The 13684-nt window shown below is 39.4% G+C and overlaps 1 protein-coding gene and 1 long non-coding RNA gene across 12 annotated transcripts in view; one reads left to right on the top strand and one right to left on the bottom strand.

Annotated features, from left to right (window-relative positions):
• MITF (melanocyte inducing transcription factor) overlaps positions 1 to 3947 on the top strand; it is a 223566-nt gene extending 219619 nt beyond the window's left edge. For all 11 annotated transcript variants that reach the window (XM_082412299.1, XM_082412298.1, XM_082412305.1 and 8 more), the window contains one exon: positions 375 to 3947. In XM_082412299.1, coding sequence (XP_082268425.1) covers positions 375 to 776 — 402 coding nt within the window. In that variant the 3' untranslated portion in view covers positions 777 to 3947. The remainder of the gene's footprint in view (positions 1 to 374) is intronic.
• LOC309637585 overlaps positions 1 to 13684 on the bottom strand; it is a 418822-nt gene that overhangs the window by 291414 nt on the left and 113724 nt on the right. The gene's annotated exons all lie outside the window — the stretch shown is intronic.

Here is a 13684-nt window from a genome sequence, read left to right on the forward strand (position 1 = left end):
TACCAGGGAAGTCCCTGATATTTTTAAAATACTTTTTAAAGCAATTTCAGGTTCAGAGCAAAATTGAGCCGAAGGTGTGGAGAGTTCCCGTATACCTCCTGCTCCCACACGTATATAGCCTCCCCCAATATTAATATCCCCACCAGAGTGGGGCATTTCAACAGTAGATGAACCTATAGCGACACATCATTATCACCCAAAGTCCCTACTTGACATTAGGGTTCACTGTTGGCGTTGCACACCTTCTGAGTTTGGACGAATGTGTAACGACATGTAACCGTCATTATAGTATCATGTATTGTACAGTAGTTTCACTGTCCTACAATCCTCTGTGCACCACCTCTTTAAGTTTCTGATTTTTATTTTACTTTTAGGAACTTGAAATGCAGGCTCGAGCTCATGGACTTTCCCTTATTCCATCCACGGGTCTCTGCTCTCCAGATTTGGTGAGTCGGATCATCAAGCAGGAACCCGCTCTTGAGAACTGCAGCCAAGACCTCCTCCAACAGCACGCAGACCTAACATGTACAACGACCCTGGATCTCACAGACGGCACCATCACCTTCAACAACAACTTTGGAGCTGGGACCGAGAGCAGCCAAGCCTATAGTGTTCCCACGAAAATGGGATCCAAACTGGAAGACATCCTCATGGATGATACTCTCTCTCCTGTTGGCATAACTGATCCACTTCTTTCCTCGGTGTCCCCTGGGGCATCCAAAACCAGCAGCCGAAGGAGCAGCGTGAGCATGGAAGAAACCGAGCACGCTTGCTAGCAGGTTCTCCGTGCTCTGCATTCTCACAAACTGCTCCCTTTCTTGATTAGCAGATTTAATAATTTACCTGAAGGGGTTTTCTTGATCATTTTCCTCTAATATGAAAAAATTTTTTTTCATGCTTTATCAATAGCCCAGGATATATTTTATTTTTAGAATTTTGTGAAACAGACTTGTATATTCTATTTTACAACTACAAATGCCTCCAAAGTACTGTATGGTAGTGTACAGTATCTGTGAACTGAATTCACCCCAGATTTTGGCTTTCAGAGCAAGAGGATTTTTGCATCAGAGAAATTTCTGTCCATTTTTATTCAGGGGAAACTTGGTTTGCTCTTTGCATGCCTGTGACTTCCTTGGAAATGAAATGTAAAGTTTAATTGAAAGAATGTAAAGCAACGAAAAGAAAAGAGAAAGAGAGAGAGGAGGAGGGTGGGGAAGAAAAGAAGAAAAAGAAATCCATACTAACACTTTTCCATTTTGTAAATGTATTGATTCATTGGTACTGCCTTAAAGATACAGTACCCTTTTAGCATCATTTAGTCTTTATACTGCAAACTATTTAAAGAAATACTATATTCCATAAAAGAAAAAAAAATGCAACCATTTTCATGTGTATTGTCTGGTTAGAAAATGTAACTGATACCTTAGGTGCAACTGAAATTGAAGGGAGATATAGACCAAGGCTCTGAAACATGGGGTCTCATCTTGTTCTCATTCATTCTGTGCTCTGTTACAGTTTTCCTCATCAGGGAGTGTGATTCAATTTTTCATAAGATATATTTTATTTTGAAATGGAAATTAATGTCCTCTCAAAGTAAAATGTTGAGGAGCACTGAAAGATTTCCTCTTTTTTTTTTTTTCCTCTTCAATTTCGCTTTTGATAAGAAAACCAAACTGGGCACATTTCTAATTGGCTTTACTATTTTTATTTTTAAATTATGTTTTACTGTTCATTTGATTTGTACAGATTCTTTATTATCATTGTTCTTTTCAATATGTTTGTATTAATTTGTAAGAATATGCATCTTAAAATGGCAAGTTTTCGATATTTTTACAACTCACTGGTGGTTTTCCGCATTCTTTGTACACACATGAAAGAAAACTTTTATGCAAGGTCTTGCGTTTAAAGAGAGCTTTGTGAATATTTTGTATATTACAGTCTCACTCAGAACTATTTTCCACACATTTAAGCTGTAGTATAAATAGGCTAAAACCGGCTTTCTAGAGAGAAACAACTTACATATTTATTTTTAGTGATATAAAACTAGCAATATCCTTGGAGAATGATAACCATAGCGTTAATATGCCCGTTATGGTCATTTAAATTGGGGTTTATTTCAGCAAACCTGCTGAATGGTTTTTAAGGAGAGAAATACTGTATTGGCCAATTACTGTTACTTGATAACAATGTTTTAACAAACAGCAATGTTGTAAAGTTAGTTTCAGTGCATTATCTACTTGTATAGTCCTATGCAATAACAGTAGTGTTACATATATTCTATCAGGCCTAGATGTTTTATACAGATGACAAATGGTGTTAAGAGGCAGGCTGTTGAATGGAGTTTCTCAGTAGCAGCCTACAGTTGAATAGCAAGTGGCATAAAGCATATCCATTCAGAATGAAGTGCCTTAAATATAGCAGTAGTCTCTAGCACTGACTGAACTGTAATGTAGGAGAAAGTTTCAAGATGGTATCTATAATCAAGAGGAACGTGTAGCATGGTGCCTATGTAGACAATATAAGAGCTTCCAATTTTCCTTCATATATTTTTAATATGAAATATATTTTAGTGACAGAGTGCCAACTTCTTTCATCAGGAAACCTTATTCAGGAGGTATTTTTGTGTGTGTGTGTGTGTTTTTAAAGAAAAACAGTTTAAATGTCAACTGTGAATTGGTGATGGGTATTGGAGGGTTCAGAGAGAAGGACTGTCAGATGTATGAATGGATGGCTTACGTGAAAATAATCAACCGCATAGTTACCATGCACGGTGGGCAATGAGAATCCTTGGAAACATTGATGATGCTATCAGTTTTACAGCTTTATGACTTAAGGGGGTAGGGAAAATTAGTCCCCATTCTTTCAACCCCCTTAATTGTACAGCTCTTTTCCTAGAATAGTGATGCAAATCTGCATGAACAGCTAATTGTACCATAGTGTTCATTGATACAATCATAGCAGTGTCTATTTTTCTCTTCATATTTATATGGGGGAAGGGGAGCTGGGCGCAAAAGTCGAAGATCGCGATGGTATGATGCTGGTTTTCCTTAGCTGATTTAGAGAGTTCTTAAAAATAGAGCAAGTTTGACTCACCCATGGCCCAGGGAATTTGGCCAGGGTTAAGCCACCTTATAGAAAGCTTTGTTGAAAGAAAGCGTGGCATCTTGTACCACTGCCCTGACGCTCGCAGCTCCTGAGCTCACCATTGCCTGCTTCTCCATCCCCTTCTTCTTAACAGACAATTTCTGGGAGGGGGCAGGTGAGCAAGCTCAGGAGAACGCTGCAATCTCTGGGGTGGTTTTATTTATTTCTTTTTTGCCAAATAGAGTGTGGATGCGTTTTAGAGACTAGCTAAGCCGAGAGGCGGTGGTTTGAGCTCACTGTCTGTGACAAGGAGAATGGTCCACACCACTCCCCCCATCCCTGGGTGCAGAATTGTGACTTGGGGTTGGGCCTCCATATGGAGTGACCAAAATGCCAAACTTGTCCACCTGCCTCTGGGGTATGGCAATGGAAATACCAAATCTTCTGACTTTGCCAAAAAACCATACAACCAACCTGGTCATACATAGGATGACAAAGTTCTTTCTGGTTGTTTTAAAATACTAAAGCAATAAGAAAAAATAAAATACATAGGAAGTTAAAAGATATAAAATAAAGCACAAAGGAATGCACTTACTAATATTTTTTTTTAAATGCACTGGGGAAACGTTGATGTTGATAACAGTATATAAAAAAAACCCTATTTCTTGAAAAAAAAAATGACAAATGACTGTCTCTTGCGGACGCTTGGTACTGTAATGTTAATACTAGTCACCTGCTGTTGGATGCAGCAATAATTTCTGTATGGTCCATAGCACTGTATATTATGGATCGATATTAATGTATCCAATGAAATAACTGAACTGTTGTTCTTGATAGCCTCATTAAAGCATTTGGTTTTTCACTTAGTGGTGGCCAATTGTGTTTAGTTAATGCCAATTTTGAATATTTTTTGCTTTATCAAAAAATAGGAGCACACATTTTCTTCTGATTTAATGAATAACAAATTGCATGAAAAAATTTTAAATGCCAGTAAGTACTTTTTTTGTTTTAAATGCCACTCTAAGATACTACTTTTTGGTTTTAAAGATTTTTGATTACTTTATGACTTGCACTGAGATGAACTATAATTATGCAGCTTTTCCCCCCTCTGAATTTAGGGAGTTTTAAAAGTCCCAAATGCCAAGAATTCATTTTAGATATAGGAGTTTTATTTTAAATGTTTCAGTGAGAGGTCGCTTTACAAAGAGAGAAATTGTCAGAGAAACTCTTGCATATTTACGAAAAAGGTATTGGGTTTTTAAAATACAAATTTGTGATAATGAAAGCTTAATATACCCAGGTTGCCAGCTTCTGGCTGTTTTTTTTTTTTTTTAAATACAGTACTTAAGAATCATTTGATAAATGTTGGATTTGAATTGGGAAGTGTCAGACAAAACATGTCTTTATTCCCTAGCTAGACCTTAAACTTCTGCCCTTTAAAAAAAAAAAATCATCTGGTTTAACCTCTGGAGGAAATGAGCAAGAAACTTCCCATAACATTTCTGATCTGATTGTCAGCTTTTTCTTAGGCATGATTTTTTTTCCCCTTAAATTGTAATATACAATAATTGAGCCTTTTCTTTTTCAGAGTTAGTTGAATCATTTATATTTCCCATAGACATGTGATTGTGTGATGTCTTAAAAACGTGTACAAGTAGGAAGATTTCGTATCTGAACAAGAGAATTTTCTGGGCCACACGGAAAGCAGGTAAGTTGAAAGCTGGGGCTTTTCACCTCAGGGGGTCTGTACCAGGACTTTAACCCAAGTTTCTGACCTGTTAATAAACATTCACTTCACAGTCTATGAGGATCTTTTATCTCTAGCTCCCCGCCCCCCCAAACTGTTACCTGAACATCAAACATTGGCCTACAGCTTGTATGATTTTATTTCATATCCATAGACTTACCTTTCTTAAATTTTTTATTAAGCAAACTCACTTAAAAAACAAACATATATATCCCTGGCAAAGCATGGACTTTCAGCTAAATTTACTGATTTTGAATCTCATCTCTGCCCGTTTCCAGCTGTGTGATTTTGAGCAATTTACTTAGCTTCTCTGTGTCTCAATTTTCTTTCTGTTCATTGGAAATAATAAGAGCAGCTACCACAGAGTGGTCCTGTGAAGACTATTCAAATTAATACACTAGGATTTTTGCTTGACAGCACATAATAAATCCTCAGTAAGTGTAGCTATTTGTATATTATCATCATAACCACTTTCATTATTAAAATAGAAGAACGTTCCCTGGGTCACCTAAAACCATCATATGTATCAACAGAAGCATGCACGTGTTGAGAAACACTGCATTTTAGTATATGACCAACGTCTGTGTGAATTGGCAAGGTAACAGAAGCCACAGGCTACTTTGGAGAAGAGGGCATCGTTGTCTCTAGGATCCAGGATTAAACTATTTTAAAGAATTAGTAATAAATCCAATTTACATTGTAAAAACATCTTCAGCACAAATGACCTAAAATTTAAATTGTTTTAAACCTTTTTACTCTGCATGTATGCCTCTGCCATGAGAACTATTGTATTATTTCCAGAAAATTTGTCTTGCTGTAGCTGAAATCTCTATTATATTCCTTAGAGAGTTAAAATTTTTAATCCTTTATGATATACAGTGATGTTATGTATCTGAAGAGTGGTGTCTTGACTATATCCTATCCGTTCACTTTTCTATCAATATTTAAATGTTTTTCAGGTTTTTATTTTCAATTATACTTACATTTGATGACTTCTTTAGAACACCATCTGAGGAGTTAATCTTCATAATCCAGCCAACATAAATGAACCTTTAGAACTACCCTGTTTTTATTTTTTTGTGTATGCCAAGATTTAATGCATAGCCAAGTAGCATGAGGAAAGCTCATTTAAGAGGAGTGTTGTAAAGTTAGATTTTCATTATATTTAGAGAGAGATGGTGATGATCTCTTAATTCTTTGCTGCCACATCTGAAGCTCAATAGCAATGGTTTCATGTCCTCACCCATACTAACATGAATCTGTAATATACAGCTTATGCAGAATATAAATGAAGAAGTTTCCATTCCATTCCCAGTTTTCCCAAGAGGAATGTTACCCACCACCTCGCCACCCCAAATACAGAGTACATTTGCCATATTAAAATTGTCAGACTTGTTTGTATATAAAATTTAGACATGGCTAATCTTATTTGTGTTCAATATTTATAGGTCTTTGGAGCCTATTACCTATACCAGATATACTGGAAAGTAATACGACTGTACCCAAATCCAAATAAATCTCAGCAACATGTCTGAATGGTAAAGGCAGTTTGCTTTTGAAAAATTTGCATTTTAAATTTCTAATTATGGAGTCAGCTGAAGTTATATCCAAATGGGTGCAATTGTCACTCAAAGTTCCTTACATATTATTCAGACAGCAAAATCTGTGTAGATAGAAGCCACTAAACTACTGTTTCCCAAACTTTGCTTTGTGGAACTAGTTCCACAAGCTGTTCCTAAAGTTGCTTTGGGGAATGGGGGTTTTGGAAGTTGGGGTAGGAAGCAAAATGCTATAGTTAATTTTCAGAGAGTTAACTTTGGGAAATACTGGGTTAATCCAATTTAAACAGGTATCTACTGCAAGACTTTTCACATTCTAAAATATGCAAGTGTGCATTGAGAGTTTTCGGGACTGGGAATAGTATGTAATGTTTCCCAATCTTTTTGATCACAGGAGCACGTGCCTCTGTGTGTGTGTGTGTGTGTGTGTGTGTATAAAATACCTGTTAATGGCTCCACAGAACATAGTTTGGAAAATTCTGGAGATTTTGCAGAAATTATATAGTTGATAAGGATAATTCCTTTTGTTTTCCTAAGGTAGGTGTGCTTACATTTGTTTATTGTTCTGTAGGAAGAAAATGATGTCATTAAAACATTATTATTCATGAATAAGCATTTTAGCTTAGCTTTTCATTTCCAATGAAAATATAAAATTCTGGTTAAGGAAACTATTGCCACTAAAATATCATTATTCCTGAATTCAAAAAGTAATTTGTGTTTTGATTTTTAGTGAACATATAAATTCTGGTTATGCTCATATTCAGTGTACCTTTTCTATAAGTGGTAAAAAAAAAAAAGCCTCTGGACACCTGATATTTGGGAAGTCGGGTGGAGGTCTTGGGCACAGTACAATTGGTTTATAACTTTAGGTCCTGCTCATTGGTGTTTTGATGGAAGGAAGTTGGGAAGAATTGCATGAGGTTCAGAATTTACAGAGTCTTGTCAATGATTTCTTTTTTTTTTTTCCTTAAAGTCTTTATTTATTTATTTATTTATTATTTTTTTTGGCTGTGTTGGGTCTTCGTTTCTGCGTGAGGGCTTTCTCTAGTTGCGGCAGGCGGGGGCCACTCTTCATCGCGGTGTGCGGGCCTCTCACTATAGTGGCCTCTCTTGTTGCGGAGCGCAGGCTCAGTAGTTGTGGCTCATGGGCCTAGTTGCTCTGCAGCATGTGGGATCTTCCCAGACCAGGGCTCGAACCCGTGTCCCCTGCATTAGTAGGCAGATTCTTCACCACTGCGCCACCAGGGAAGCCCTCAATGATTTCTTTTTTTAATGCAGGCAAATCCTAACTGAAGGACCAGGTTAAATCTCAAAAGTTCAGTTACTAATTGGTTGTAGGCCAACCCAGAAAAGCTATGCTAATCATCATGTACCTGAAGTATATTATAGTACTTATTAAGACTGCTCTAGAATGGAAATACCCAGTATTGCAAAGTCTGAGGGAAAACACATTAACACATCTTTTGCACTCCTTACAAATGAGATCAGAGATTTCTTTCATTCATATTGTTCAGTTCCCACTCTTTGCTTGGAAATAAATGGTGAACAGAGGAACTTCTCTCCAATGGGAAAGAGGAATTTATTGGCTCATATTACCATACAGTCTAAATGGTGAATGTAACTTCCTGTGTGCCTGAATTCAAGGGCTTCAACAAGGTGTTCTCTCTGCCTCTCTGTAGTTTTCTTGACTCTGCCCTCCTCTCTGCATCTGAGTCTTCTCCATGAGGACTCCTCTGGCAGCTTCAAGGTCCAGTTGAAAGCCAGCACCTCTTCTCTGTTGCTAATACCAAGTCCCTGTATTAGTTCTCATCAGGCCAACTTGAGCATGACCACCATGGCCCAAAGATGGAACATGCCAGTTGGCCCGGTCTGGGTCACGCGGTCCACTCCGGTAGATTCAGTGATCGGCCCCTAAACTATGTGGACCAAGAGAAAGGGAGGTGAGATTCACCCAGACTCCAAAGGGTGATGCTGCTCTAAAAACAGGGAGGTGAGGACTTCAGGAAAGCAGAACAACAGATACTCATCTCTGTACCTTTGGAGAAGCTTGGGCAAGCTCTACCTTTTCCCATCTCTTGCTACTCCCAGATGCATCCATTTAGGATTTTTCTTTCCTCTGCCTTAACCACAGGATGATGGAAAGGGAGGGCAAGAAGGTATTAAATCCCTACATCTGTATCCCCCTCCTCCTTATCATTCATGGCTAGGTCTTCGTAAATTATTTTCCAGCTCTCACCCCTGCGCCCCAATGTAATCCTCTACCAGATGGAGATCCTAAGACCCTAGCTTTTCAATAAGATGTTTAGAGAATTCACTAAACACACGTTCCTCTAAATACACATGGACTTTTCTGTCATTTCCAAAGCCCACTGAGTTGTCAGGATGTTTTCAGTTACAGGACAGAAGCGAAACTCCTTCTGGAGTGGTGACTTCAGATGTTCAAATGACAGTTCCTGAATCGGTACCTCTCTTTCTTTGCTCTGCTCTCCTCTTTGTGGGCTTCATTCTTAGCCAGACTCTCTCTGTGAGGTGGCAATATGGCCGATGGCCCCAAACCACCCTTGCTGTTTACCAACCAGCCTGGAAAACGTGTTTCTGTCCTTCCAGAGTCTCCTTGGCCTGAATTGGCTGGTAGGCTTATTCCTGGACCAATCACTGTTGGCAGGGGCGGGGCATAGACAGGCCGCACAATCATATTTCCACCTTGAACCAGGTGGACTCAGTCCTTCTGGAGGGGAAGGGGGCAGCCTTGCAAGCTGGAAGGTGGTCCTCCCATGGTCCTTGTTCAGATGTCCTTTCTGCCGGTGAATGTCTAATTTTTGCTCTTCCAACAGTTGGCTCCTTATTTACATTTCAGATTAAAATTCACCTCCTCAGAGAAGAGGGCACTGACCACCTTACAGAAAGGAAGCTCCACTTCTGTTTTCTTAACACACCATCTTATTTCCTTCCTACCCTATTTTTTCTTCCTCTTCTACTGCTTATGCCTCTTCCCCTGTCCTTGCCCCTCTCCCTCGTCTCCTCCCCTTTCCCTTCTTAAATCAATTTGAGCTAGTTTCCTGCCATTTGTGTATAAAATAATCATATCTGTGACCAGTAGACCAAGACTGGCAAGTTTTGCCACAATATTGTCGATAAAAATAGTCTTGTTTAAAACAAACAAAAAAACATAGATAACATTGGAAAAAAGTTGTAGGTTAAAAGAATCTGTTTGCTAGGACTGTGGAAATATCTGTTTACAAGCACATGCTATCACATCTTATTTACATGAGTTCTTGGGAGATGAATTCAATTATGAATAATTTATCTCTCTAAATGGCCAAAAGTTTCTCTTCCCTGTTTTTGATGATAGACTTTCTCAAGTGTATTATTCTCTGCCTCTTGAAACAGAATATAAAGAATATAATTTTACCTGTGCTTGATGGTACAGGACCATCACTTCATTGAGCTGTGATGCAGTGGTGTCCTTGGGGGCTTCAGAGATGGAATGGAGGTTGAGGTCCTTATCTTAAGAGACCTTAGAGAGCCGTGCCCTTACCCCATCTCCTTTCCTCCTCAACCCCTTCAGATTTACAGCTACAGCTCTACTGTGGGTTTGGGCAAACTGCTAATCCAGTTAAGTCATTAACAGTTAACAGAATTGTGCCTTGTACGAGGAAAATCTGGCCTGTGTGAAGATCTGGGTGTTCTCCTCATGTGCAGTGCATGAACTTTAGTGCTTTGATGTGGGCTGTACAGAAACTTTTTTCTCCCCTAGTTTCCTGTTTTTTTCACTGGACCTTGGCTCATAGAAGTTGCTGGGTTTGTGACCTAGTTAAAGAGGTTTTGCTATGATTAGAAACACAGGCCAGACTCCTTGGGGTCATGGGGTTCTGTTTTGCTTTGCCACTTGTAAGCCATTCTTCTTTCTTTGCTTTGCAGGAATTCCACTAATTTAGTTCAGCTCAGACCGGGGTCAACAAACTTTTCTGTAAAGGGCCTGATATTTAATACTGTGGACTTTGCAGGTCAAGAGGCAAAATCAAGGAAATTATGTCAGTACTTGTATAACAAGAGAGAAAACAAATTTCCACAAATTTTTCATTGGTGAAATTCAAAGTATAATAATAATAATTCAGCACCATGTTTGTAACTCAGATCTACTCATGAAAAGAAGGGAATTATTTTTGAGGGGAATAACATTTGGCTTAGCTGGGGTTTGAAGTTAGCGTTTCCTAACACCAACCTGATTGTAAATGTTGATTAAATTGATTGTAAATGTTCATTTGTAAAAGTCAACTCACAGGGTGTTCAGAAGCAGGGGACAGGTCATATTTGGGTCATAATTTTCCAACTTCTGGACTATGGCATAGATGGATAATTGTCCCTATTTTCTCTTCTTCCTGTTAATAATAGAATGCTCTGAATTTTAGCTCAGCACATAGCCACATTGCTCACTTCCTTTTTTTCCAGGCTCCCTTGCAACTAGGTGAGATCATGTCATTAAATTCTGGATAATAGGATGTGAGCAGCCCTGTATTTCTTACTTCCTACGGGCTGGAAAACAGTGAGAGCTGAAGCAGCCACTTGGAACCCAGAGACAGATGCCCGACATTGACTGCGGCACAGCTGCCCGCCAGCCCTGCACCTCTCCTCTCCAGACCGTATGTGAAAAAGAAAGAAATTCATTTGAAGTCTGTAGTCTGAAGTCTTTTGTTACAGCTTAACTGTGCTCGCAAACATATGGGAAGAAGTGTTTTCTCCTCCTCTTCCTTCTCCTCTTTTTCCTCTTCCTCCTCTTTATCCTTTTCTTCAATGATGTTATTTGAGGATTTTCACTATTTCTTACTGGCCTACTACTCAAATAATCTAAATCAATGCATTTTTTTCTGCTTAAGCAAAAGCAGATTAAATTCCTCTTTATAGCTTGGATGAGAATAGTTGAATTAGAATTTAAAAGCTATCTCAGTATTTTTGTATGTTTCCTAAACAAGGTTTATGAGATGTAGTTGTTCTTTTGTAATAGTAGGAAGGAAAAAAAAAAAAAGCAAACCGAAACGTGAGAGGTGTATCTTACTTTGGTTAGTGAAAACTATTTCGCAGATTTTATCTCTTTATTGGGATTATGATAAAAGACTAGATAATAGCCTTGAGTATTTATTTCTCTCTGTTGTCAGCTGAACTTTTTCTTTAATCATACCTAGTCTGAGATGAGGAACTGCTGAATAGAGACTGTTTTATATATATACACAATGCCAAAAATTGAAAATGATACAAGACACAATGAAACTAGTGCAAATGCTATTGTCTGTGCTATGATGCACTGTGGGGAAAGAAGCCTAAAGTGGCATTTTTCTCACCATTTTTTAAGGTTATGGGATATGTGATAACTTCTTGGGCAAATAATTTTCTCTCCAGTTGTGTTTATACCACAGTGTTTTGTTTCAAACAATAGTTGTCTTTTCTCCATATAAGGTAACTCTGTTATTAGCCAACATTTCTTAGTGTCTATAAAGCCCAAACTGCATTTGGCCATAGATGGTGTGTGAAGTAGTAAAAGACATCCAACTTCTTTTTTGTGTGTTATCTTTTAAGTAGACTTCCTTGAGAGAAAAGACCAATCGTTGCTTTTCTTTTATTAAAAATGCTAATAGGATCTTCTCAAATAGGTGTGCAGATTGTTCTGAAGGATCCACACAAGTTCTGGGCCACACCAAGCTCTACGATGTAGTGCAGAACATGGATGCCAGAGGCAGAATGGGTTTGAATTCAGTGCCCTCCACTTACAATTGTATAACCTCAGGCAAGAACCCTAACATCTCTCTACCTCTCTTTCTTCTTCTGTAAAGTGTCAATAACTAGTATTCCTTACCTCAGACAGTTGCAAGGCTAAATGAATGAATACATGTCAGAGAACCTTGTCACAGACTAACATTCAAAGGTCAGCTCTTGCTGTGCCCTAGAGGCTGTTTTTTTTTCTTGGACCAGCCTTCCAGTCTAGTGATGGGCAGCTCCAGCTCACTGCCTTGTTCTTCTTGTTTCTGTTTCCCAACTCTTCTACTTACCTCTTGCTGTGTAACAAACGAGCCTGAAATCATGGCATAAAACAAAAGACATCTTATTATGCTTATGGATTCTGTGGGTCAGGAATTCGGACAGGGCCTAGCCGGGATGGCTTGTGTTATCTCTGCTCTGTGGTGTCTGGGGCCGCAGCTGGGAGGATGCCGACAGCTGGCCATGACTCAGCAGCTGAGGGCTGGACTCGTCGGGAGGCTCCTTCGCTCACAAGTCTGGCGCCTAGGCTGGGATGACTCAAAGACTTGGCTCAGCTGAGGCTGTTGACCACAGTGCCCACACGTGGCCTTTCCATGTGGCTTGGGTTTCTCTCACCATGGTGGCTGGTTTCTGAGAGGGAGGAAGCCAAGAGTGAATGTTTCAAAAAACCCGGACGGCACCTGCGTGGCTTTTTATGACCTGGCCTCACAAGTCCAAAAGCATTACTTCCACTTCACTACTGATCAGAGCAATCACCAGCCCTCTCTGATTCCAGAGGAGGGGACGTGGACTCCCTTCTGGATGGGAGAAATGTCAAAGACTTGAGGTCTTTTTCCTTTTTTTGAAAACTTCCTTCTTATAAATTTGGCTCTGTTTCATTGTTAAGCACTTGTTACCCAAGTTCTTCTGGCTACTGGTCCCTGGTCTTCCTCGATTGCTGTGTACCTTTGACTAATCCTAACCCCTAGAATTTGTACCCTAGAGCATCCCTCTGTTAACCTTCACTTGGCCCTTCTACAGCCCAGACAGCATTCCCTGTCACCGCCCACTCGCCACACCCTGCCTCTCACCTCCTTTCTTGGCTCCAACTCCATCTGCCCACCGAGAACTTACTGGGTAGAATCATATTTCTGTACTACTAACCAAACTTTCTCTCAGTATTATAACTTCCTCCTTGGTCTCTCTACAACTTCATGAAGTTAGTTTATTCTATGCTCATCGACCCAGAAGAGGGATGTTACTTCAGAAAGTGGAAAACAGAGGAGGCTTTTCAGAGTGAAATAGAAAAGACTCACAGCATAGGACAAATACTTGGATACAAAAGTTTCCTTAACAGACTGCGAAAAGATTCCCAGTTAGGGGTGAAGAGAAGGTCGGAGGGAGGGTAACGAGAGCAGAGGTGTTGATGGGCACCAGAGAAATAGGCCCTCCGCACTGTTACTTAGGCCACAGCCTGGGGAGGTGGCAAAAATCTCAGGTAGTTTTGTGGGATCTGAGAGCAGAGAGGACAGGAAGGTCTCCCCAGATAAGTTCCCGGAGA

Source organism: Balaenoptera physalus (assembly GCF_965194825.1).
Source record: "Balaenoptera physalus genome assembly, chromosome: 11".
NCBI lineage: Eukaryota > Metazoa > Chordata > Mammalia > Artiodactyla > Balaenopteridae > Balaenoptera > Balaenoptera physalus.